Source organism: Hyperolius riggenbachi, chromosome 2, assembly GCF_040937935.1.
Source record: "Hyperolius riggenbachi isolate aHypRig1 chromosome 2, aHypRig1.pri, whole genome shotgun sequence".
Taxonomy (NCBI): Eukaryota; Metazoa; Chordata; class Amphibia; order Anura; family Hyperoliidae; genus Hyperolius; species Hyperolius riggenbachi.
Window position 1 is genome coordinate 37,666,511 of NC_090647.1, and position 27,790 is coordinate 37,694,300.

The 27,790-nt window shown below is 44.4% G+C and overlaps 1 protein-coding gene across 3 annotated transcripts in view; it reads right to left on the reverse strand.

The window, feature by feature from the left end:
* WNT11 (Wnt family member 11) overlaps positions 1-27,790 on the reverse strand; it is a 136,097-nt gene that overhangs the window by 57,027 nt on the left and 51,280 nt on the right. For all 3 annotated transcript variants that reach the window (XM_068266650.1, XM_068266651.1, XM_068266652.1), the window contains exon 2: positions 21,235-21,442. In XM_068266650.1, coding sequence (XP_068122751.1) covers positions 21,235-21,317 — 83 coding nt within the window. In that variant the 5' untranslated portion in view covers positions 21,318-21,442. The remainder of the gene's footprint in view (positions 1-21,234; positions 21,443-27,790) is intronic.

Sequence of the window (27,790 nt, forward strand, 5' to 3'; positions counted from 1 at the left end):
TCTAATATCTCCTCTGAACCTCCTCACATGCTTCACAGAGAGTCGCTGGGATAACTGCCTAGTATGGCTCAGCTGTTACTGAGATAGGAGTGATTACTCCTCAGATCCTGCATACACTTGCCATAGTCCTTACACCCTGGGGAATGAATGTTCACTGTAGTAAACCAGAGATGGGGTTGCAAAGGGTGCTATCTATTCAGCTAGGGAAAACTGCGCTTGTGTGGATCGGCCGCAGGCGCATCCTATCGCGCTCCCGAAAAGTTAGTTTTCAGGCATGCAAGTGACAGCCTTTGTCTTGTACCTTGTTGGGAATTTAACCTTACTGATAAGCAGATTTTAGCCATAACTTTTTTCCTGGCAGAATACAACTTCTGAGAGCAGGGGAGAGATAGAAAAAAGGTCATCTATTTAAACTCTGGGACACTTAATAGGCTGCCACTGAGCAGATACAACAAAACATTCAAACTACTAAATATAAAACAAAACTATGGGAGGATAAATACAATTGTTTATCTTATCTGTTTGATAATTATTTGTTTTAATTTTCAGCTCGGGTTCACTTTAAGCTTAGACGTGCACAAGGGGGTGGGGAGGGTTAGGCATTGGGGAATGGTTAAGGTTAGCTGTGCAGTGGGAGTGGTTAAAGATAGGCATTGAGGGGGGAAAGTTAACGTTAGGGGTGGTTGGTTAAAATTAGGTGTAGGAGGGGTAGAGGTGTGGCTAGGGTTAGGCATTGGTAGAGAGAGGCATCTGTGTGAGAACAGGGTTAGGTTTAGCTGTAGTAAAATATTGATATTATTTACCAATATTTTACTATCACAATTTGCACTTCACAATAGTAGAATATTGGTGAATTTACCAACATTCTCCGAACTGATATTTCAGGCGCTCCAATTCCATGCAACCTTTTTGCATGTATGCGGATGGGGGAGCATAGAACTAATAATATTTTAGACTGAACTTAAGGCCCATACCCACTTTGCGATATTTCCGTACATTTTTCCAACAACCTGCAATTTTTTGAGTGATGAGCAACTGTTTCCACGATCTCGCAACGTGGGTACAGATGTGCAATTATGTGAACGACATTTGGCGACAACAACCATCACAGCAGATCGAATGTTTAAGATCCCAGAGGACTCCTGCGTAAAGCGATCGATTGAACTCTCGTCCACGCCTGTTGTATCCCATCGCGTGTACCTGCAAGCAGGAAGATGGATCGGGGAACGATCGTCATCATGGGACGTCGCTGGGATCCATCTTCCTGTGTCGTGAGGCCTAGTGCACACCGAGCAGTGCTGCTTGGATACCACTTTTCACTATCTGGGACTAATTCGGATCCGGATAGTTCTCGGATCCGGGATGGATATCTGGATCAAAAATTTTCCAATCCAAATCCGGATTGGATATCCGACCCCAGTATCCGCCGGATTCGGATATCCGGATGGAAAACCGGAAGTGGCCTTTAAATTGCTTTAAAAACGTTTCTACGGGTATATGAGGCAAGTATTTTCATTATTTTGAAAGGGCCCTTCCTCCCTGGCAGAAAGGGTTGCATGGCCACCTAGCTTTTCATCCTTCCCACCCTTGCCCTGGAATCTTCCAGACTTCAAATTGCTGTCCTTTGCTGTGTGTGTTACACCAGCATCATCCAGGGGGGCACATGATCTTTCTGATTCTGAAGTCTTTAATGGAATCTTGTAAGAATAAGTGTACACACCGCTCTACCCACCAATCACTGGATGTGCACGACCAGGTCAGCAGAGCCCACGGTACACATTTCAAAAAGGTCCGCACCAGTCCAGGATTCCAAATAATTGTCTTTATTTAGGACGTATCCAGTATAAAAATGCACACATGCATCAGAAGGCTAACATGTTTCGAGCTACCTCAGCTCTTAATCATAGCTATGATTAAGAGCTGAGGTAGCTCGAAACATGTTAGCCTTCTGATGCATGTGTGCATTTTTATACTGGATACGTCCTAAATAAAGACAATTATTTGGAATCCTGGACTGGTGCGGACCTTTTTGAATGTGTACCGTGGAATCTTGTAAGCAGTTTCACCATGTGTCCCACTGCTTTCACAATTGTACATGATAGGCTGGCTTCAGCATGTAGTGCTGTTGGTAGTACAGTGGTGAGCATAGCTGCCTTAAAAGCAGTGGACCTGGGTTTGATTCCTGGCCAATGTATGTAAGCTGGCTTTTGACATCCTACAAATGAGAGAGAGAGAGAGAGAGAGAGAGAGAGAGAGAGAGAGAGAGAGAGAGAGAGAGAGAGAGAGAGAGAGAGAGAGAGAGAGAGAGAGAGAGAGATCTGTCTGTCTGCCATTTAACTAGTAATCTGGATATCTGGGAGAAATCCGCGGATATCCGGGTTGGCTGTCAAGATAGGTATCCGGATTTTGGCCCAAGTATCCGGATCTGGTCGGATAGGCCTAAAAAGTTCAGATATCCGGGTCTACTCGGATATCCGGAATCCTGTTGAGCAGCACTGACACAAAGCGGTTTTGGTAGCGTTTTTAGAACCGATTGCGGATGTGGAAACGCTTGGGTAATGTATTTCAATGGGCTGGTGCACACCAGAGCGGTAGGCGTTTTGCAAGCGCATACTCCCGGGCTGCAGCATTTTTCGGATTTTGGAAGCGTTTCTGCCTCAATGTAAAGTATAGGAAAAACGCAAAACGCTTGGTAAAGTGCTGGATCAGAGCGGTTTTCTAGGCGTTTTTGTTACAGTAGCTGTTCAGTAACAGCTTTACTGTAACAATATATGAACTCTGCTACACAAAAAACGCTACACAAAACCGCAAAACGCTAGCTGAAACGTTTCGTAATAATAAGAAAAAACGCTTCCAAAACCGCTAGCGTTTTGCGGATCTGCTAGTGGTTTTTGGTGTGCACCAGGCCTTAAGTATTCAGCTTTAGGTTTCACAGACCTCTGAACCCCACCTGACAGCAGCACCCAGGCATATCAGATCAATGGGGACGACTACAGACGCCAAGGTACTTGTCACCAGGAGAAAAACAGCCACTTCCCCCGTCCAATCTCACCTCTTTACTCACACGTGAAGGTGCGGGCTATCGGGTGACGCCGGAACAAAGGCCGCACTCTCGCATGGATGGCAGTCCTTCAACAGATCATTGCCGATGACTGAAGAGCCCCCCCTCATCCCTGACCAGCATTCAAGGCTTCTGGTTTCAAGAGCCCACAGTGTTTTGAAAGAGGATCTGTTAAAGATATTCCTCATTCCGAGAAGGAAGAGCGGAACACTCTCTGCGATTCATCATTTGCGGCGAAAATGAATGGACAGCTAATGAAGACAGAGACTGGAGTGACGCGGCTCAATGTTCTGTCTCTCAGCTGCGCCAGATAGAGGTCTGATGGCCACAAAGTGCATCGGGGCTAAACCACGGGACATCCTCTAATGGAAGACCGCTCTACTGAGGGCACTTTCACTTCTTTCCACAAGTGCTTGGCTGCAATTATCTTCTTACGGATCACTAGCAGCAGATGCACGTCCTAATGATATGGGCGTCTTCTGGTGGTGGCCATCTCGGCCCACAGGCTTCAGGCCTCCACTGAAATCATTCAAGGACACGAAACAGGCAAAAAAACCTAATAAAATAAACGATTGTATCTATCTTCCTTCTCCTAAAAATGACCTTTTTTTTAGATATTCCACAGTTTTATGTTTAATTCTACTTACGTTTTAACTGTTTTATTGTTTTTGCTCAGTGACACATTCATTGAATTATGCCAGAGCTAAAATGTATGAACTATTGGCCCTTTTTATCTCTTTCCTGCTCTCAGAAGCCATTTTCTGCTTGGAAAGTGTTTTATAGTTGAAATTTCTTATCAGTGAGGGTCACACTGCAGTCACTTCCTGTCTGAGTCAGGACTGAGACAGCCACTTACATACCTCATATTTAACTCTTTCAGGCAGAGAAAGAAAAAAAGGAACACAGCCTAGTTATTTGTGTGCTTGGCACTGTACATACCCATGTCTATCTCATCATGTCACATGTCACCTCTGGTATCCTTTCAACTACCTCAGAGAGTTAAAGTGAACCAGAGACGAAGCACCCTCATGTATTTTACCATATATATCACTGGGAACATTAAAGTGAACCTAAAGTCACCCAAAAAAAATGAGATGAACTCACCTGGGGCTTCCCTCAGCCCCCTGCAGACGATCGGTGCCCTCGCAGCCCCGCTCCGATGGCCCAAGACCCGCCGGCGAACACTTCCGATCACTCGCGTTCCCATGTCTGTCGGCCGGTGACGGCCAAACCGTAAGTGTTCGCCGGCAGGTCCTGGGCCATCGGAGAGGGGCTGCGAGGGCACCGATCGTCTGCAGAGGGCTGAGGGAAGCCCCAGGTGAGTTCATCATTTTTTTTGGGTGACTTTAGGTTCACTTTAATGTTCATCTCATTTTTTTTTTTGGGTGACTTTAGGTTCTCTTTAAGAAAACACCTACCCTGCTCTCTGTTTCATTCTTCACTGCTCAGCCTGCTTTTTATCACCCTTGATAAAATCCCCGACTGAGCATTCAGTCTGGCTTTGCTCAGGAATCATTATAGCTGAGTCATTGGAGCAGAGCCAGAAGGGGGCAGGCTTGGGCTTGAAAAGACATCAGAGAAGACAGACTCGGCTATAATGATTCCTGAGCAAAGCCAGACTGAATGCTCAGTCGGGGATTTTATCAGGACTGATAACAAGCAGGCTGAGCAGTGAAGGATGAAACAGAGAACAGGGTAGGTGTTTTCTCTAATGTTCCCACTGATCTATATGGTAAAATACATGAGGGTGCTTCGTCTCTGGTTCACTTTAACTGCAAATTATGGGGTTCTGTATTAGAATTTTGAAGGAGCTACCAACCCTAGGCACACTGAAACGGATTCTGTAGTGGCCATAAAAGTGGCAATCTACAGGTAGGCCCAAGCAGAGCAGGATTTGAACTGTTAAATACTTCACCATCCTTGTTAGTCTTAAAGTGGTCTGAAACTCTGATTTTTTCCATCATGTCCGATCAGATTCCCAATGTAATGCTATGATTTTTTTTTACAAAACCTCATTGCTCCAGTGTGCACAGACACATAGGATAACATTAGCAGCAGATTTAAAAACTCAAAACTCCTCTGGTGTGCACCAGGCCTGAGTGAATGTCAGTTGCTCTGTCCAACTGCCAAAAAAAGTGTACAGCGAGCAGGGAGGCTGGCCAGCAACTTTATATAAATCTTTATCAGGGAGTGCCTTTATAAAGAATAAAGGCCATGCTGAGAATCCCCTATGGAGAGATGGACTAGCCCAAAATCTGTCGGTAATGTCAGATTTCTAATACTTACTGTAAGTGACAGCAACATAGGAGAAAAATAATTTATAGCTCATTTTACTCAGGAAGAAATGAACATATTTGTATGCGTTTTAAAGCTTAAGATTTTTGCGACAGTTCCTCTTTAAGGTTAGGAACAGGACATGGGGGAAGTTAGGATTCAGCATGGAATGGAACAGGTTAGGAAATCATAAGGATGGAGGAGACAGAACTATATTTGGTTTACACTCATTCATCTATATCTTGAGTTATTATTATAGCACTGACATCTTCCGCAGCGATGTACAGCGTATATTGTTTTGTCACTAATCCCTCAGAGCGGCTCACAATCGAATCCCTACCATAGTCATATGTCTATGTATGTATCATGTAGTGCATGTATCGTAGTCTAGGCCCAATTTTAGGGGGAAGCCAATTAACTTATCTGTATGTCTTTGGGGTGTGGGAGGAAACTGGAGTGCCCGGAGGAAACCCACCCAGACACGGGGAGAACATACAAACTTTGTATGAAAACATGTACATAACAAAAGTACAAACAGTACAAACTACATAACAAAAGTACAAACTGCACATACAGAACTTGCCACCCTACATATGCCTTACGATAGGCCCAGCTTCGCACTTTCCTGTAACAAGTGGAATATTGATGGAGACATCATGCTCTCCTAATATCCCACTCGGGCACCAATCCAGATGTGAAACTGAACCTCCGAACACTGCGTTCCAAGAGAGGCGCAACAGGTGTGACTCTACGCACGCTACACCTGGCCGCGCTTCATACTTCAAATACCAACTTAATCTGACATTTTCATCTGTCGCATCCTTTACATGCCAGGCTCGGGGGGGAAGGGCCGCTGATTAACCACAAACTACTCGCCAAGCCTTTTCTGGCGGCCGTGGCCTCAGCCAAACGTGTACCGACATCTTCACGTACCTTTTGCCTGTCAACTTAATTAATCGTTGCCATTGAAACAAGGTATTAAACGTGCTTAAATGGCGATCGCACGGTAAATACCATTAGTAGCCTTTCATTAAAAATAAAAAGAAAAGAAAGAAATCTGTGTATTGCGGGGGTTTGTCTAAGAACAACCACACATTCTTCAACAAATTCCTTTTCCGAGGACGTGCAAAGGCAGCCCATACTACGGCAGATCTGTTTAACAAGTAAATGAGAATTAAAAGTGAGTACGGAAAAGTTTTTTTTTTTTTTTTTTTTACCGCCAATACGCTCTAATAATTAGCTGCATGAGTGATGCCCGATTGTGTAGCCGCTGTGTTTTCAAAACCGTGACATTCGCCTGTAAGGCCGGCGCACAATGACGCGGCTGGCAGGCATTGTGAAAACTTGATCGCCCATATCGCTCCATTTAATGCTTAATCCAGCGCTGAATTCCTCCCATTCAGCGGCGCTGCTTTTGTATCTATTGAGACTAAGAGAGAGAAACTCACCAATAACATCATCGGCGGGACAATGAGAGGGTTTTTTTCTTTTTAGCTCCCTGACAGTCTGAAAAGTGTTTGTAACGCTAAAAAAAATTGCAGAATAGGATCTAGAAAATAAACACGCTGTGGAATGTTTTCTGCTGCGCGATCAATATTTTTGTTGTACACTTAGGGCCCTTTTCCACTAGCAATCGCTAGCGTTCGTGCTAAACGCTAGTGATTGCGATTCAGCAAAAGTCCTAAATTTCCCAGCGATTTCCCAGGGTTTGAGATCGCGATTTTGCTATGCTATGCACCGCATAGCAAAATCGTGGCAAAAATCGTTCCTGTGGCGTGATCGTGATTTAGTAAAAAACAAATTGCGGTAGTGGAAATTACCTACCGCGATTCCTATGTTATTTAGAAAACCGTAGCGATTTTAAAATCGCTAGCGATTTGCGAATTTGCGATTCAGCAATCGCAAACGCTCTAGTGGAAAAGGGCCCTTAGGGCTTGATACACTAAACCGTGATAACTCATATCACGGCCACACTAGCGTTTTCGCATTTCCGTGAGCAATCGGGAATTTTCGCGCGCAACCACGAACGATTGCATGTGGAAATTCGCGATTACGCACAAAAACGCTCGCAAAAAACGCTAGTGTGCCAGTAAAATGAGTTATCACAGTTTAGTGAATCAAGCCCTTAAAGTGACACTGAAGCAAAAAAAAATATGATATAATAATTTGCATGTGTTGTACGGATAATGAATAGAACATGAGTAGCAAAGAAAAGAGTTTCATATTTTTATTTTTAGTTATACACTTTTTTTTAATAACATTTGAAAACTACACTCTGCATTTTAAACTATGAAATAGAGCAGAGCTAATGATCGTTTACTACTTTCCTGCAGTAAAATCTTATCAGAAGTTGTTTTCAGGCCTCGTTCACACTAAGGGCGTTTTTTGCCCTTTTTTCAAGCGCAGGCGATTTCCCCTAAAAAAGCCTGTGCAATGATTCCTTATGAGAGAGTTCACATCTGAGCGGTTCGTTTCCGATCCGTTCAGCAAAGCGCTGCTTGTACCATTTTTGAGGCGATTTTGCCTCAATGGAAGGTATAGGAAAAACGCAAACGCTCACAAAATAACTTTGTGCAGCAATTGTGTGAGCGTTTTTAAGAATAAATACATTGTACTTATTTTCTGGGTCGAAGAGTTCACTTCCTGACTTGCGTCAGAGAGTCAGTTACAAAACCGTTCTGGAAAAGCGCTTTTAGCAGAAACGCAGCGCACAAAATCGCAAAATGCTTGAGTTTTCGATTTTAGGTGTGGATGAGGCCTCTCTGTTTCTTTGCTCTAAAAGTGCTTCAGAAAATAGCACTGCTCTAAGTAAATTAGAGAGCTCAGAGAAGCGCTTTTGCATAGATAACAAGTGAAGTTTCTTAACTCTTCCTGTACTGGAAACAATATGAGACTCATATCTGTTTTACTAATGTTTTATTTCTTAGCTGTACTACAGATGTAATTTATTATCTCATAAGTTTATTTTCACTTCAGATTCCCTTTAGAGAGAAACTGTAAAAAAAAAAAAAAAAACACAATTGCTCTTTTTTACAATATCTTATACATGCAACACAAATAGTGTAGTGCCTGTTATACAGTACAAGCAACACGTGTGTTTTGTACATATGGGGGGCTACGCTATTTGCGCAATGTCCATTATGCTGCTTGTGAAAAACGCCACTATGGGAACACACGTTAATGTTACCGGCACTTCACAAATCAGGGCCTACGGGCGACAGATCATGAGAGGACCAATAAGCAGAGAGGAATCACAAGTTAACCACTAGCTGCGTCAGCGGCGGTATATCTACGCTCCGCGATTGCTCTCTGACGCGCGCAAATTGAACCAACCCCCACCTCCGTGGTGGTGTACTAGTACACCGATCAATGATTGGGAACACAGGTCCCGTTCATTGAACAAAGTACCGGTATCAATGATCGCTGGTATTTATGTAATCATGCGCAATGTAAATTGCAGAAACAATCGATCGTCGCTCAAAAAAACAAAAACGCTGCGCAAAAAAATGTGACGTGGGTACGAGCTTTTAGATGTGCTCACAATATTTGACAGTCGTAAACTATTCACAGAGGAGATTTTTGCTTTTTTCCAAAATAACTTTTCGCAACAATTGGCCATCCGTCACGAAAAGATGAGCGAATGGAAACGCATTCCTCCTTCCCATCTTTAGTTCCACCTCTTCCCTTCCCTGTCCAGAAAACTAAAAATAAGCTTTGGCTAGAGGCCCGCTTTATATCTGGAGGCTATCTTCAGAGGGTCGCGGAAATGTGGCTGACTTTTGGCTTTACAGTACTTATAAAACTTGTCTGCAATATTAAGAAATAACTTTCCCCAGCGAGGATCTCAGCTTTATGAGAGAGACTTGGAAGGCTGGTGCGTGTGGCGGAAGAACTCCCCAGGAAACCGCACTGGGGAAACAACTGTTCCAGCCAGGATCAGTCCGGAGCCATAAAACCGTACAGCGCTGCGATCTGTCAGGGTCCGGATAAATGATAATTGCGTAATTGTTGCGCTGGACGAGTAACGGGGCGGTGTAAACATGCAGGCTGCCAATTAACTAGGAAATCCAGCTCAAGATCCTAAATCTAATCCACAAAATACTCCACAACCTGCCCCCTCTGTGTATCTCCTCACTGATTCCTGAATACCCCCCCACCCTCCACAACCTTCTCCTGTGCTCCCACATTGGGGTGTAATCATTAAACCACATTAAAGAGTAACTGTCGGGCATACAATCAAAAATCAATTATTTATTTTTATCTGGTAAACAAGTAATACGGATACAAATCAGGCAATCCAAAAGTTAAAATCTCTATTACTTGTCTTGTTTATAATTGATCATTCCCCAGTTTACCTGACTCTTATTTGGTACATTGCCGCATAAAGAAAGTTGCAGGGCATGCTGGGTTGTCTTTTTTTGCTTCTTTATTTCCCCTCAGACTAAACTAATGTACAGAAGCAAAAAAAAGACAACCCAGCATGCCCTGAAACTTCCTTTTTGCGACAGCGTACCAAATAAGAGTCAGGTAAACTGGGGAATGATCATTTATAAACAAGAAAAGTAATAGAGATTTTAACTTTTGTATTGCCTGGTTAGCATCCTTATTACTTGTTTACCAGATAAAAATACAGAATTGATTTTTGATTTTATGCCCGACAGTTACTCTTTAAAACAGACCTGTACTCAGAACTTCCTCTCTGCTCTACAAGATGAGCAACAGCATAATAACCTTTAAAGAAAAACGTTTCTTTGTTACAGCTGACACAAATCCTGCAATAAATCTGCAGTGTGTCTACTTCCTGCTTTGATGGCAGCAGACAGAGGGTTAACATCCTGTGTTTAGAAATTAGCTGCTCAGCTGAGGCAGCCAGCTGACAGCTGAGAGATCAAATTACACTTGTGATTAGGGTCAGATGAGGGGGGATTAGACAGGCTAAACTCTCTAAATACATGCAGGGTGCATTTCTCTGTTTTCTTTATGTCCTGTGCAAGAGTTCGAACATGCGTTAAGTCTTACCGCACAAAGGACTTGATTCACTGCTGTGGCAGCGCAGCTTAAGCAATGCAGAGAGTGTTATAATAGCCTGTGCACGCTATGCAGCCATAGCAGTGAAATTACGCTGTGCTTAGATATTGTAAAGGGTGCTTCGTTACTCTTAACAAGCGCTCCACTGAACAGGCCCGGAGCCCGGCGGGTCCTGTAGCCTCAAAGTACGAGATTCCTGCACTTTGATTGGCCCGTCACAGGCAGCCTACAGGGCCAATCAAAGTCCAGGAACCTCATACTTTGAAGCTCTCGTACTTTGAAGCTACTGGATCCAGGTTAAGCTGTGTTGCTGTAGCAGCGCAGCTTAGTGAATCAAGCCCAAAATCAGGATGACCGCACATCTAATGTATTTCCAATGAATCGCAAGTCTTTGTGCATTAATTTCTACGTTAAAAATTCGGACAGCAGGTCTTTTTTTTTTTTTTTGCATGTGATATGTGAAAAATCATGCAAGGTTTTGAAGTTAAAGGGAACCTAAGCTGAGGAGGATGTGAATTTTTCCTTATAAAATAATACCAGTTGCCTGACTCTCCTGCTGATCCTGTGTCTCTAATACTTTTAGCCACAGCCCCTGAACAAGCATACAGATCTGGTGCTCTGACTGAAGTCACACTGGATTAGCTGCATGCTTGTTTCAGGTGTGTGATTCATCCACTACTGCAGCCAAAGAGAACACAGGACTGCCAGGCAACTGGTATTGTTTAAAAAGGAAACATCCATATCCCTCTCAGTTTAGGTTCCCTTTAATAAGATATGCTTTCATGTAAATTTACTTCATTTATATTCACAGAAATATCACAAATTAAACTTTGCATATGGACGGAAAAAATAGAAAAATCCCAACATGCAGGAAATTGCACTGAGAACAAGTGTGAATGTCCACTACTGGTCACTACTGGTCACCTGTTCACATAAGCCTGTAAGATCAGCCATTCCCACCAGCCACTGACCAACTTTGCTTCATATAGAACAGCAGCTTCCAGCCTCCGCTATATAAAAGCGTTACCTCACCTATCATATAACATGGTAAGCTGGTAATGATGACGTCTCTCTTTCATATTGTTTGGAGAGTTGGGGGGGATGGTGGCAGCACTTTTGCCTGCAGTGTGGATCCCCAGGTTTGCATCTCAGCCAGGACTAGACATTGCACTCAATGAGTTGCTAATACATAATTACGGCTTGCTTCCAGTTTTAAAGGGACTCCGAGCACCTCTCATGGGCATGCCTTTAAGCCAGACGACTTCCAACAAAGTCGTGCTATGACCCCTCTGGAGGAGCCTCTTGCAATGGCCATGCGTGTCACATTCAGTGATGCACTTCTCTAACAGAGAAGACAGGGGTGACTCAGAAGTTATAACATAGCCAAGATGACAGCCACGATTTTTAAATTGAACGAAAACTATTTGGTGTAGAACGGCGATTCAGGCATCAATTGAAAGAGGAGAGCACAAGCTACAGAAAGGTATGCATCTTGAAGTACTTTGCAGTACTGGCCGGAGTCTTAAAGGCATACCCATGAGAGGTGCTCGGAGTCCCTCTGAAGCCCCAAAAAATAACTCTTTTTACTGGTCATTTATCTTCATCAATAAGATCATAGCTTAAACGCGGCAGGTGCAGAGTAAATAAGATAATCAATGGTCATCCATCACTTCCGTGTTTTTAATAGTGCATGCGCCATAAGCACATACTCCATAAAGCAATGCGACCTAACATGTGGCACCACAGTCCGCATTGTGCAACTCAGTGTTGCGTTATACTGTAGTTGCATTGTGCGCCCTTAACGTCGCAACATGGGGGTTGATTCACAAAGGTTACTTATTTTTCACCTTAAAGGAGTGATATTACATGAGATAAACAAATAAGGAGAGATAATTCAGTAGCTAAATAGATAAGAAGAGCTAAACCATGAGTTATGTCAAATAAGGAGAGCTAAACAATGAGTTAAAGTGGATCCAAGATGAACTTTTACTTATTGCATACTTGTGTTCCTTTCCTATAGTTTATAGGGCATTCCTCAAGCCAAATACTTTTTTGTTTTTGTTTTAATACTCTAATTCCCTATAAACTAAACAAGCCTCGCCCACAACTTTTCAGAGAGCCTTGGCATTTTCAGACAGTAGCGAGGGCTCATGGGAGCTCAGTCTGGGCAGGAGGAGGGGGAGGTATTACTAGCCAGAGCTTTCAGAGGCAGAGGGGAGGAGGGAGGATTAGGTTTTTTTCACAGGCTGTGTGCTGAAGATGCAGATAAGCCTGCCTGTGTGTAATGTTTACAAACAACATGGCTACTGTCATTGTATCACAGGAAGAAATATACATATTCTATTGAAGCTGTTTGCAGCTGGATTTGCTGTGTAAACTATCTAAACTTTAGATAAGATATGTAGACAAGTTCCGGCCGACAGGCGTGGGAACGCGAGTGATTGTTCGCGTTCCCAGCCTGTATATCGCCCCCTATGCTGCTATTGTGGCCTCCTGGTTCGCCGGCGGGTCCTGGGACATCGGAGCGGAGCTGCGAGGGCACCGATCAGCTGCTGGGGGCTGAGGGAAGTCCCAGGTGAGTAAATCTCATTTTTTACATTTGACTTAAGGATCACTTTAAGTCATTTAAGGAGAGATAAATTGTGAGTTAATAAATAAGTTGAGATCATTTAACAGAAGATCTTTGTGAATCAGGTCCCTTGTAACATTCCCACTGTGAACTTAGCCTAAAGCTCAGTTCATGTCCCTTTTAATTACTTTTTCCCTTTTCTCTGCTCTAGTTTCTTACTTTCAGTGTTCTCCCCAGGCTTTTTTAGTCTGGTGGTCCACCCAGCTAATTATAGTGAGCACCCGGCTGTCATCAGCACGCCTCCTCATCCTCCTCCTATGCTGTAAGCAGAGTTGCATTCCCCCATGACGCTCCACTCGGCTACTTTTTCATGCCACCCGGCTGAAAAAAAATTCTAGGGAGAACACTGCCTTCTATAACTTTCTAAATGGCTGCAGTAGTTACCGACAGCTCCAGGCTGGAGATACTGCACATCTTACTTATTTTACTGCATGCTTTAATCTTCGTGAACTGACATATATTGAGGTATTTACCAAAGTCGGTAGGTTTAGTTTTCCATGACGCCACAACCTTAGTGAATTCACAGTTCACAAAATGTTCAATAGAACCAGCTGTTTCTTCCATGTAACTGTGGCTACACTTATCCTTTTTTATTGCATTCTTAAAATTAACCAAAAAACATTTCTGGGGCAAGCAGCCAATCGCCCGGAGACAAATATTGACTTTACTGATTAGAGCACTCAAGGCATTTGTAATATTCGCCGAGTTTTAGGAATTGTGGCATTATTACAGAAAAAATAGATGTATATCCCAGATTATTTCCTGAAAGCTAATCTGGATTTATTATATAACAAAAGAGCCAGACCACATAAACACACAGCAACCAATAGTAACCGGTTATTATCTTCCACAGCGGTTGTGAGGCCGGGGGGGGGGGGGGGTTGTGAGGCCGGGGGGGGGGGGAGGGTTACGACTAGGGTAGTATAGCTCCAAAGGTTCGCACGTCACCCACCTTGTGGGCCTAGGATAGACCCTCGTGCCGGTGCACTCCTCCTGCAGGTACACCACTCCTGCTCCACTGTAGTACAAATTCAAAAATGGAGACTGCACACAAAAGGCTTCAGCAACAAGCTGTGTTAGTGAGCATGTAGAGGGACGTACACAACATGTTTCGGGCGGAGCCCTTCCTCTGGTGTGTATGTCCCTCTACATGCTCACTAATACAGCTTGTTGCTGAAGCCTTTTGTGTGCAGTCTCCATTTTTGAATTATGACTAGGGTAGTCCTGGAAATTTAGGGATTTTAGGACTACCCTAATCATAATCCTCCCCCCCCCCACTCCCCTTCCTCCCCCCCCCACCCCCGCTTCACAACCCTCCCCACGTGACCAGACCACATATAGGTTTAGTGATTGGCTGTATATTAACCAAACATTATGATCCTAGGTTACTATACACAGACTACTCTGATTGGCTATCCCCGGAGTGGGATGATGGGATAGTGGGAGGAGCCAAGCCGTATCTGACATTCACGTAGGAATTCTGCCTCGCAAACTTAGCCAGCCAGTTAATAAAAACAAATAATAATAACATTGGTTTAAGTAATGCAGAAAACGGTGTGCTTATGCTATATTTCACACAATACGAATAATAAAAAAAAAAAACATTAGCCTGACAAAACCTTTAAAGGACAATTGAAGCGTGAGAAATTTGGAGGCTGACATTTTTATTTCCTTCTAAGCCATACCAGTTACCAGGAAGTCATGCTGATCCTCTGCCATTAATACTTTTAGACCCTGAACAAGCATGCAGCAGAACAAGTGTTTCTGACATCATTGTCAGATCTCACAAGATTAGCTGCATTCTGGTTTCTGGTGTGATTCAGACACTACCGCAGCCAAATAGACCAGCAGGGCTGCCGGGCAACTGGCATTGCTTAAAAGGAAATAAATATGGCAGCCTCCATATATTTCTCACTTCAGTTGTTCTTTAAATTATGATTTATTTTTTTGCCAGATATTCAGTTACACTTGCCACAGACTTAAAGGACTTCCGGGGCCAAAATCTGCCCCCAAAATGTAAAAAAAGTTAACTACCTGCATGACTTTGTATGGCACGAAGGACGCCGTCCACGCCCTCCGTGCCGGTCCGCCGGGTCCCCGACTCTCAATATGACCCCGAATGGCTCCCAACCCCATGGCCAGGGTCGGGCTCTGCTGCCTGTATAAAGATGGTCGCCGGCCCTGGCCGCGGCTGCGCACTCCGCATGGCCGCTACTGCGGCTGCGCAGCACTAGGGCCAACCCCCGATCCACGCAACAGGAAACAGCCTGTTGCGTGGATCGGGGGGTTGGCCCTAGTGCTGCGCAGCCGCAGTAGCGGCCATGCCGAGTGCGCAGCCGCGGCCAGGGCCGGCGGCCATCTTTATACAGGCAGCAGAGCCCGACCCTGGCCGTGGGGTCGGGAGCCATTCGGGGTCATATTGAGAGTCGGGGACCCGGCGGACCGGCACTGAGGGCGCGGACGGCGTCCTCGGTGCCATACAAAGTCATGCAGGTAGTTAACTTTTTTTACATTTTGGGGGCAGATTTTGGCCTCGGAAGTCCTTTAAGAAAAGGAAATAAGAAACTGATGGGAAAATCACTCATCAGAGGTCTTATTGTGGTCATACATGTTACACATTTTCTGTTCGATTTTACCCCAATTCTATTAAAACGATTGATTGTGTGGAAAGAAAAAAATCGAGAGAATTGTTTTTTTTTTTCAACCGATAAATTTGATCGAAATGTTGGGTTTCTCTATTAATATCAATCGGAAAGGTTGGGAAAATCAGATCAATTTTGTCAGAAATTGAATGGTGTGTGGAGGGTTGTATGAAAGTCATTCGACAATACATTTTAAGTTTACATTCAAGAATAAAGAAACTTTATTTGCCATTTGACAAAGTGACACATTAGATAGAATGCATCTCTTCACTGTAATAAATGTAGTGTTGTTGAATGAGGAACAGATTTGTTAATGTATCGTGAGGTAGATTTTCTAAGGCTGTTTGTGTTGTGCCTTTATACACAGCAGTATTGGCACACAGCTCTCCATACACATTTATAAATGAAAATGTATATATTTACAACTAATTCATATCTTCTATTCAAACGTTTTGTCGTGATTGTGTCAAAATCAAACATACGAGAGTCTAATTTTAATTTAAGTGAAAAAACTATAGAAATTGTCAAATCGAAAAAAAAATTGTAACGTGTGTGGCCACCATAAGTTTACATTATTATTATTATTACTAGCTGATTGCCCGGCGTTGCCCGGGTATGTATTTGGCTGGTGTTGGCTCTGCATACTTTTTCCAACCCTAACACACAATTACTCACTGACCAAGTTTGTGAGCTTTGCTGTCTTTGGTATCAATAATTTGCATTTAAATGAAAAAATCAGATTGGCTGTTTGTGGCTCCACACCCTTTTCTGAATTTGAACCCCAGTCACCCAATAACCAACTGTACCAGGTTTGAGGCCTGTGCTATTAACAGTTCAAGAATGGTAGCAATTAAATATTCCCCTTGAAAAGCAATAGGTGGAGCCTACTTTTGTAGGCTCCACCCACTTTCTGAATATTAATCCCAGTCACCCAGTCACCAACTGTGCAAAGTTTAAAAACCCTGCCATTAACAATGTAAGAATGGCTGCAGTTTACATTTTCCCAGTAAAATTTGTATTTGTCTCCACCCACTGATGACCCGGCGTTGCCCGGGTATGTATTTGACTGGTGTGGGCTCCGCCCACTTTCTAACCCTAACGCACAAACACTCAATGACTAAGTTTGTGAGATTTGGGGTCCTTGGCATCAATAATTTGTATATTCCCATAGAAATTAAACAAATCAGATAGGCCGTTTGTGGCTCCGCCCCTCTCCAGCATTTGAACCCCAGTCACCCAATGACCAACTGTAACAGGTTTGAGGCATCTGCTATTAACAGTGTAAAAATGGCAGCAATTTAAATATTCCACTTGAAAATCAACAGGTGAATTTTGATTGGCTATTATAGGCTCCACCCACTTCCCTGAATATTAATCTCAGTCACTCAGTGACCATCTGGGCAAAGTTTGTGAACCCTGCCATAAACAGTGTAAGAAGGGCTGCAGTTTACACTTTCCCAGTGAAATTTGTTTTTGGCTCTGCCCACTTTTTGTAACCTGGACACAAAATTACTACTTAATGACCAAGCTTGTGAGTTTTGGGGTCCTTGGCATCAATAATTTGTATTTTCCCATGAAATAAAACAAATCTGATTCACCGTTTGTGGCTCTGTCCCCTTTTCTGAATTTGAACCCCAGTGACCCAATGACCAACTGTACCAGGTTTGAGGCTTGTGCCATAAGTGCAAGAATGGCAGCAATTTTAATATTCTCCTTGAAAAGTGACATGTGATTTTTGATTGCCATTTTTAGGCTCCTCCCACCTTTCAGAATATTAATCCCAGTCACCCAGTAAAAGGGCTGCAGTTTACAATTTCCCAGAAAAATCTGTTTTTAACTCCACCCACTTTTTGTAACCTGGACACACAGTCACTACTCAATGACCAAGTTTGTGAGCTTTTGGGTTCGTGGCATCAAAATTGTGCTAATGGAAGCAGTTTATCCAGCAAAGAAATCTGGCTGTTTTTGGCTCCGCACCTTTACTGAATTTGAACATTTTTGCATTTTACCATTGAAATTAAACAAATCTAATTGGCTGTTTTTGGCCTGATCCCTTCAGAATTTAAACCCCAGTCTCCCAGTGACTGACTGTAGAAGATTTTAGGCCTCTGCCATTAAGAGTGCATGAATGGCAGCAATGTAAATATTCCCCTTAAAAATCAAAAGGTGAATTTTGATTGGCTGCAGTAGGCTCCACCCACTTTTCTGAATATTAGTCCCAGTCACCCAGTGGCCAACTGTGTCACGTTTGAGAACCCTGCCAATAACAGAATGGCTGAAATCAATCTAACAAATCTGATTGGCTGTTTGTGGCTCCACCCCTTTAGTGAATTTGGACCCTAGTCACTCAATGACTGACTGTATCAGGTTTGAGGCCTCTGCCACTAACAGTGTGAGAATGGTAGCAATGGGAATATTCCCCTTGAAAATCAATAGGTACATTTTGATTGGCTGTTGTAGGCTCCACCTACATTTCTGAATATTCATCCCAGTCACCCAGTAGCCAATTGTGTAAAGTTTGGGAACCCTGCAATGTAAAAAATGTAGTTGTTGGCACCGCCCACTTTTTCTAACCTTGACATACAGTCACTCAGTTATCAAGTTTATCGGCTTTGGGGTCCTTGGTATCAATACTCTGTATATTCCCATTGAAAAATAAACAAATCTGGCTGTTTGTGGCTCCGCCCCCTTTCCGAATTTGGACCCCAGTCACCCAGCGACCAACTGTACCAGGTTTGAGTAATCTGCTTTTCACAGTATAACAGAAAAATAGAAAAATGTGCCGTCACTCCACAGGCTGTAATATATAACACTTTATTGTTCCAAAAAAGACACACATGGGGGTAGCAATAAAACCAATTAAAAACACTGGAGCGCTCCTGCTACAGACATTCCACGTTCCTCACACTCAATCCACCACCCATACAGCGGTACCGGTACCTCTAACTGGTGTCTAAACTGCTGTGGGGGGGGGGTGTGTATCATCCTGAGCGGGATCGTGGGCAGTCCGTGGGCGTCATAGCTGTCAGCTGGGGACAGGTTGATTACCAAGAAACAACATTGGGTAGTGTGTAATCTTCACCCGCGTATGCGGGACTCACCACTCTTCATCCAACTTGTGTCTTGCGGTGGCTGCTGTGCGCACAGCTGGGGCTGACTTGACTTCACCGGTCCTCAATCCCGAAGGGAGAGGCTCCCGGCCACAAGATTCCCAATCGGGCCAGCACCTCCAACAAAAAGTCCCTGCTGAGAGACGCTCCTGAACGCTCCAGAGCAGCTGCGGGTTGTAACCCCGCCCACCTACGCGTTGCGTCCGCCCTCTGCGAACTTCAACTGGGTGTAGGAATCTTGTGGCCGGGAGCCTCTCCCTTCGGGATTGAGGACCGGTGAAGTCAAGTCAGCCCCAGCTGTGCGCACAGCAGCCACCGCAAGACACAAGTTGGATGAAGAGTGGTGAGTCCCGCATACGCGGGTGAAGATTACACACTACCCAATGTTGTTTCTTGGTAATCAACCTGTCCCCAGCTGACAGCTATGACGCCCACGGACTGCCCACGATCCCGCTCAGGATGATACACACCCCCCCCCCACAGCAGTTTAGACACCAGTTAGAGGTACCGGTACCGCTGTATGGGTGGTGGATTGAGTGTGAGGAACGTGGAATGTCTGTAGCAGGAGCGCTCCAGTGTTTTTAATTGGTTTTATTGCTACCCCCATGTGTGTCTTTTTTGGAACAATAAAGTGTTATATATTACAGCCTGTGGAGTGACGGCACATTTTTCTATTTTTCTGCTATCCCAGTTCACTGTTGCTGTCAATCCTGCTTAGCAGTATACAGGCTACACTACGCGGTTGAGTAAGTGCAGGCTCTTAGTTTGTTAGTTTGTTTGTCTTTTCACAGTATAAGAGAATGGTAGCAGATGAAATATTCCCTTTCAAAATCAAAAGGTGAATTTTTATTGGCTGTTGTAGGCTCCACCCACCTTCCAAAATCTTAATCTCAGTCACCCAGTGACCAACTGTGCAAAGTTTGAGAACCCTGCCATTAACGGTGTAAAAATGGCTGCAGTTTATATTTTCCCAATAAAAGTTTTTTGGCTCCGCCCACTTTTTGTAACCTTGACACACACAGTCACTCAATGACCAAGTTTATGAGCTTTCAGGTTCCTGGCATAAAAAAATATGTGAATGGAAGCAGTTTATTCACCAAGGAAATCTGATTGGCTGTATGTGGCCCCGCCCCTTTAGTGAATTTGGACCCCAGTCACCCAATGACCGACTGTAGCAGGTTTGAAGCCTCTGCCATTAAAAGTGTAAGAATAGCAGCAGTTTAAATATTCCCCTTGAAAATCAATAGGTGAATTTTGATTGGCTGTTGTAGGCTCCACCCATTTTCTTGAATCGTAATCGTATTCACCCAGTGACCAAGTGTACCAAGTTTGAGAACCCTGCGATTAACAGTCTAAGAATGGCTGCAGTTTACATTTTCCCATTTAAATGAATGGCTGAAATTTGATTGGCAGTTTTATGCTCCGCCCACTTTTCCTGGATTTGTAACCTCGGTCACCAAGTGACCAACTGTGCCATGTGTGGGGACTCTGGCTTGATTACTGTGAGAATTGCAGCCTTTTATATTTTTTCCATTGACTTGAATGGGTGAAATCTGATTGGCTGTTTGTAGCTCCGCCTACGTGTGCAGGGGGGCCGCGAGACCCCCAGAACATATCATCCCAGGTAGTAAGGGATCTGTGTACCAAGTTTCGTTCAAATCGGTCAAGCCGTTTTCGCGTGATCGCGGCACACACACACACACACACACACACACACACACACACACACACACACACACACACACACACACACACACACACACACACACACACACACACACACACACACACACACACACACACACACACACACACACACACACACACACACACACACACACACACACACACACACACACACACACACACACACACACACACACACACACACACACACACACACACACACACACACACACACGATTTTATATATATAGATTATTATTTATTAGATTTATATAGCGCCAACATATTACGCAGCGCTGGAAGAATGTCTTTAAAGAGAATCTGTACTCTAAAATTCTTACAATAAAAAGCATACCATGCTATTCATTATGTTCTCCTGGGCCCCTCTGTGCTGTTTCTGCCGCTCCCTGCTGCAATCCTGGCTTGTAATTGCCAGTTTTAGGCAGTGTTTACAAACAAAAGACATAGCTGCTAACCAGAGTGTGATAGGCTCAGAGAAGCTCAGTCTGTGACTCATACAGAGCTTGCAGGGGGCCTGGAGAGGGTGTGTATAGCTTCTATCCAATCACAAGCAGAGCTGCACATTCCAGCCTGAGTGCCTGAGCCTGACAGAGCCAACAGAGGAAAGAAGATTAGATCATATAACAGAGATAATACAGCCACTGTGCAACTAGGAAAGGCTGCAGTAAGACAGAGCACATTAGAACAGGTATAAGAACTTATAGGATAGAAGAAATAAGGCTCAACATTTTCTTACAGAGTCTCTTTAAGGAAAAAGAATCCTATTTTAGCTGTGATACTTACATCCATTTGATGCTTTGGCATATCCTTGTATGTAGAATGAAGGTTAATAAAGTCCCAATGAGAAGCTGAATCTTCATGTTCATAGCGAACTAATCCAGTATAATACAACCAGGATGACAAAACAGCCCCAACCCTCCTCTGCGGAGTACCTCCAACACTCGTCAGTGCCGCTGCGTCACTGATAGGACTCCTCCCTCAAAAGCGGAACCTGGGTGAAGGAGAAGAAAACTTTATCAAAACAGACAAAACACAGGTCAGTGCTTTACACCTCACTCGTCATGTGCAGCAAAATCTAAACTGTACATCACATGACCCGTTTCTGCTGTGGTCAGCATAACATGAACAGTGGTACTCTACAGAGAGTCACTGAGATTTGGAAGTCTGTATTCCCTTAGATTTAGTACACTATGGAGATTCATTGACATGTTTTACTCTCGATAAGATTTGGTAACTGTGTAAAGATTTGGTGAGATTAGGTACTCTCCAGAAAATCACTGAGATTTGGTGCTCTACAGAGAGTCAATGAGATTTGGTGCTCTGCAGAGAGTCATTGAGATTTGGTGCTCTACAGAGAGTCACTGAGATTTGGTGCTCTACAGAGAGTCACTGAGATCTGGTGCTCTACAGAAAGTCACTGAGATTTAGTGCTCTACAGAGAGTCCATGAGATTTGGTGCTCTACAGAGAGTCACTCAGATTAGGTACTCTACAGAGAGTCGCTGAGGTTTTGTGCTCTGCTGAGAGTCACTAAGATCTGGTGCTCTACAGAGAGTCGCTGAGGTTCTGTGCTCTACAGACAGTCACTGAGATTTGGTGCTGTACAGACAGTCACTGAGATCTGGTGCTCTACAGAGAGTCACTGAGATCTGGTGCTCTACAGAGAGTCACTGAGATCTGGTGCTCTACAGAGAGTCACTGAGATTTGGTGCTCTACAGAGAGTCACTCAGATTAGGTATTCTACAGAGAGTCACTGAGTTTTGGTGCTCTACAGAGAGTCACTCAGATTTGGTGATCTACAGAGAGTCACTGAGATCTGGTGCTCTACAGAGAGTCACTGAGATTTGGTGCTCTACAGAGAGTCACTCAGATTAAAGTGGACCCAAATTAAAAAATACAAGTATAATAAATAGCAGCTTTTTTTCAGCTGCATGATGAGAAATATAAAATATTTTACATTTATTGGAGGAACCCCTCCCTTCCTTTCATATTGCCGGGGCAGAATCCGGCAGACTGGTGGAGTAGGAGGTGTCCGGCAAAGGAGGAATTGCTACTGGCTGCCACCTGTATAACCCTAGTTATGAAAAGAGAAGGGTGAAAAGCATGTACTGAAATGCTCATAGGCTTGAAGGAGTGTTTATTTATCTTTGTATGTGTCAGAGTGGTGCAACTAAATATTTTGAATTAAAAAAATGTTTGGTTTCAGTCAGGGCTGTGGAGTCGGAGTCGTGGAGTCGGAGTCGTGGAGTCGGGCAATTTTGGGTGCCTGGAGTCGGAGTCGGAGTCGGGAAAAAATGCACCGACTCCGACTCCTAATGAATTTGTAACTGTAATTAAAATAGAAAATATGATAAAATGTTCTATTTCTCAGATAATAGTCATTAAAAATAATGTATATATACAGTATATATACAGTAATAGCTGTGCTTAGTCCACAAAACTGAAATAAACCAATCAAAATTAGTTACTTGTGCTGCTTCAATAAAGCAGTCCCCGTATTTTTAAGGTCAGATATACATATCTGATTGTGACTGTATATATCAGGGGTCTCAAACTCGCGGCCCGCGGGCCATTTGCGGCCCGCGATACAATATTTTGTGGCCCCAGGGCCCCAGAGCTTGTAGGGGCCCCCAGTGGCTACAAGAGGAAAAAAAAATTTTTCAAATCGGCCTTATAGTTTTTGAGAAAATCGATTTTAAAGTTGCAAAGGAAAAAAATACACATTTAAAAACCCGCCGACTTTAATGGTTAATAGCAAATCCACCTTAAATGCTAGAAACCCTAAATTTGCAGGATATGTTAAGGAGATCATTAGGAATAAGAGGAAAAAACAATTTTTCAAAAAGACCTTATAGTTCTTGAGAAAATCGATTTTAAAGTTTCGAAGGAAAATAGTATACTTTTAAATGCGGTAAATGTCACTTTTAGTAGCAAGCCTAACGGTAGTGTAATTTTACATGTATCAAAAGAAAGAGCAATACATTTCCTGACAGAGTTTCCAGGGGGTCCATACGCAGCCGCAGCGCTTTGGCCAGGGATCGCTATACAGCCGTAATATGGCTGTATGAAGATTCCGGGCATTTTTTCCCAATTTTCTTTTTTATGTTTAGAGTGGGCGGGCAGAGGCGGCGATCCGCCGCGATTGACGTCAGGAGGGGCAGAGCTGAAGCTGAAAGCTCTGCCCCTTCCAGGAAATGCCGGCGGATTGCCCCCGGGGCGATTTGGGGGCTCTGCAGCCCTCGTTTTGCGGCGGGGACACGTGAACTCCCTTATGCGGCCCAGCCTCATCCTGACTTTGCCTCCTGCGGCCCCCGGGTAAATTGAGTTTGAGACCCCTGGTATATATGATGTGTACACAGGAATCTCTTATATATACTAAATAACATCTATGCTGTAAGAATAAAGCCTGATGTGTAGCTGTGTCACTAATAGAGATGGTTAACGAGATGGAAATAATTCAGCATTGATGCTGATTTATGCAAATGTATGCACTCCCTTTGCTGATGAAATCAAATAATTTGATATGTTGTTAAAATTTGGTTTGGTGACTACAAATTAAAGGGTAACTGAGACGGATGAAAAGTAAAGTTTTATACATACCTGGGGCTTCCTCCAGCCCCCTTCAGGCTAATCAGTGCCTCGCTCTCCTCCACCACCTGGATCTTCTGCTATGAGTCCTGGTAATTCAGCCAGTCAGCGCTGTCCGACCGCATGCCGCTCCCACAGCCAGGAACATTCTGCACCTGCGCAATAGTGCTGCACAGGTGTAGTATGCTCCTGGCGGCGGAGTGTGTGCATGCGCACTACGCCTGACTGGCTCAAGTACCTGGACTCATAGCAGAAGATCCAGGTGATGGAGGAGGACAACGAGGGACTGATTATCCTGAAGGCGGCTGGAGGAAGCCCCAGGTATGTATAAAACTTTAATTTCATCTGTCTCAGGTTTACTTTGTTACACAGTAGTACTATACTCTACATATGCACTCCCCACAGAGCTACAGGGAATCCACTGAGAATGCTGTGCACATTGAACACAGAGGTGTTGTCTGTTTACAATCTCCTCATTCCCCTGCAGAGTACCTGCACATCATTCTTACATGTACCCACACTTACATTGCCTAGGGCCTGATAGATGTTCTTTGTTCCGGTTTGTACCTTTTACAAGTACTCTTACCAAGGACTAGTTTTAGTCTAAAGGGAATAAATATAGCAGTCTCCATATCCTTCTCACTTCAGTTGTCTTGTAAAATTCCTAAGCGTTGGCAGTTAAGAGACGAATTTCATGTTACATACTTTTAATCAACAAAATTGTAATATGCAAATTAGAGGAGTCGGAGTCGTGGAGTCGGAGTCGAAGTCGGAGTCGGTGGAATCCTAAACTGAGGAGTCGGAGTCGGAGGATTTTTGGACCGACTCCACAGCCCTGGTTTCAGTCCGCTTTAAGTACTCTACAGAGAGTCAGTGAGATTTGGTGCTCTACAGAGAGTCACTCAGATTAGGTACTCTACAGAGAGTCACTGAGGTATTGTGCTCTGTAGAGAGTCACTAAGATCTGGTGCTCTACAGAGAGTCGCTGAGATTTGGTACTCTACAGAGAGTCGCTGAGATTTGGTGCTCTACAGAGAGTCACTGAGATTTTGTGCTCTGCAGAGAGTCACTGAGATCTGGTATTCTACAGAGAGTCGCTGAGATTTGGTGCTCTACAGAGAGTCATTGAGATTTGGTATTCTACAGAGAGTCGCTGAGATTTGGTGCTTTCCAGAGATCCACTGAGATTTGACGCTCTATAGTGAGTCACTGAGATTTGGTGCTTGACATGGAGTCACTGAGATTTGATGCTCTACAGAAATTCACTGAGACGTGATGATCTATAGAGGTTCACTGAGATGTGTTGCTCTTTAGTGAGTCACTGAGATATGGTGCTCTGCCCAGTTCTGATATCTGAATTGGGACAGCAAATTACAAGGCTTCTCACCACCGTCTGCCCTGCAGCATGATCTAAATTGGCAAACACAGCTGCATTAGTGTCAGCAGGTCTGTGGAACATAACTATAAATATTTCCAGGGACTACAATGGTAAATTATTGGAAAAATTATGTAAAGCCTTACAGTGCTGCCCATAATTACTTATACCCCTGCCAAATGTTACTTTTATTCAACCAGCAAGTAATTTTTTTGACGGGAAATGACATAGGTGTCTCCCAAAAGATAAGAAGACAATGTACAAGAGGTATAATCAGGGCCGGCCCGCTCATGAGGCGGGGTGAAACTTTTGCCTCAGGCGGCAAACTTCTAGGGCGGCATCCGCCCGTCGGTGGGTGCGGGGAGCCGGCCACCCAGCTGGAGGGGTAGCGGGCAGGACGGGGGTATTGGGCCTAGCGGCGGGGAGGAGGGTCGGACCCCCCCTCCCTCGCCTGGGTCCCCCGTCCTCCGTTCCCCTCCAGCCTTAAATACATCAGAAGCGCAACTCGTAAGAGGCAGTGGGCGGGGAGGACTCACCTCTTCCTCGATCCAGCGTGCGCTCCACTGACGTCACTTCCTGCAACGCCGCCCACTGTATTGTAAATGGACGGCGCTGCAGGAAGGGACGTCAGTGGAGCGCACGCTGGATCGAGCGAGGAAGAGGTGAGTCCTCCCCGCCCACTGCCTCTTACGAGAGTTGCGCTTCTGATGTATTTAAGGCTGGAGGGGAGCGGAGGACGGGGGACCCAGGCGAGGGAGGGGGGGGGTCCGACCCCCTCCCCGCCGCTAGGCCCAATACCCCCGCCCTGCCCGCTACCCCTCCAGCTCGGCGGTGCCCCCCCCCCCCCCCCCCGAGGGGGGGGGGGGGGGCGGCGGCAGCAATAATTTTTCCAAAATTTGCCTCAGGCGGCATACCCTGGGTATTATTGTGGAAAACAAAAAATTCTCAGCTTTTCACACCCTTCTCAATAATCAATAAAAAAGCCTTTATTGGCACAGAAATCAAATGCTTCCTATAATTGCAGACCAGCTTTTTGCATGCCTTCACTATTTGGAATGGTATAGAACTTTGGATTTTTGCACAGACTGTGACAGTTTGTGAAGGGTATGAATCATTTTGGACTGGACACTTTTTGCTCAAATGTAAATAAAAGAAGTTTTAAAGCAGGATGATACCAGGATGTAAGCCCGACGAAGGCTGCAAGGCCAAAAGCTTTTATTCATTTTTAGTTAGCCAATAAATGGTATCATCCTGATGTAAAACTTCTTGCTTTTACTGATGGCTAACACGGTACAATACCCTACTGCTACATGTAAATAAAAGCTGAGAAATGTTTTTTTTCTCCACAATAACGGCTCTTGTACATCATCTTATTATCTTTTGGGAGACACCTATGTCATTTCCCATCAAGAAATTACTTGCTGGTTGAATAAAATTAACTTTAAGTCAAAATTTGCCAGGGGTATTAATATTATTTATATAGCGCCATATTACGCAGCGCTGTACAGTATATATATTGTCTTGTCACTAACTGTCCCTCAAAGGAGCTCACAATCTAATCCCTACCATAGTCATATGTCTATATTATGTAGTGTAAGGGCCTGTACACACTGCTGCGCTTGCGCTGCGTTTTTTTAAAAACGCATGCGTTTTTAAAATCGCAAGGTCTATTGAAAAAGAATGAAAATTGTGATGACTTGTACACACTGGTGCGATGCGTTTTTAGAAAAACGCAATTGCAGTGCCTGCTGCGCTTTTTTTAAGCGCAGTGCATGAAAAACGCATTAAAAACGCATGCGCTTTCAGACACTTACCCAAGATGGCGGAGTGAACAGACGTGCCTCCCGAGTCTCCGCTGTAGGATTCTATTATATTATCCTGGATAGCCCTATCTACCTCTTTTTACACGATAATTCGGTCGAGGGGGACCCAGTGAACACTCCTGCATGTCACCGGGGAAGAATAAAAAGGAGTCCAGAGACCCTGTGGCTGATACAGCAACCCCACGCCAGACGCCCGCTAGCAAGAAACGCAGCAAGGCAGTGCAAACCATGGCGACGGAGGCCGAGGACGACCATCCTTCTCTCCTCGAGGTCCTGGCTAAGCTAGACGAAAAGCTCTCCGCCAAGATCGACCAGGTCCACTCGGATACGGGTTTGATACGGCAGGACCTAGTCCAGATCCGGGGTCGCCTGACGGACGTGGAGGTGAGGGGGGAGGCTAACGAGCGCGCTACGGCCTCGAACACGACAGATGTCCAATCTCTCCTGAAGAGAGTTCGCACACTGGAGACCAGAGCGGAGGACTCGGAGAACAGATGCCGCCGTAACAATCTCCGGATTGTAGGTTTGCCGGAGGGCGCTGAAGGGGTGGATA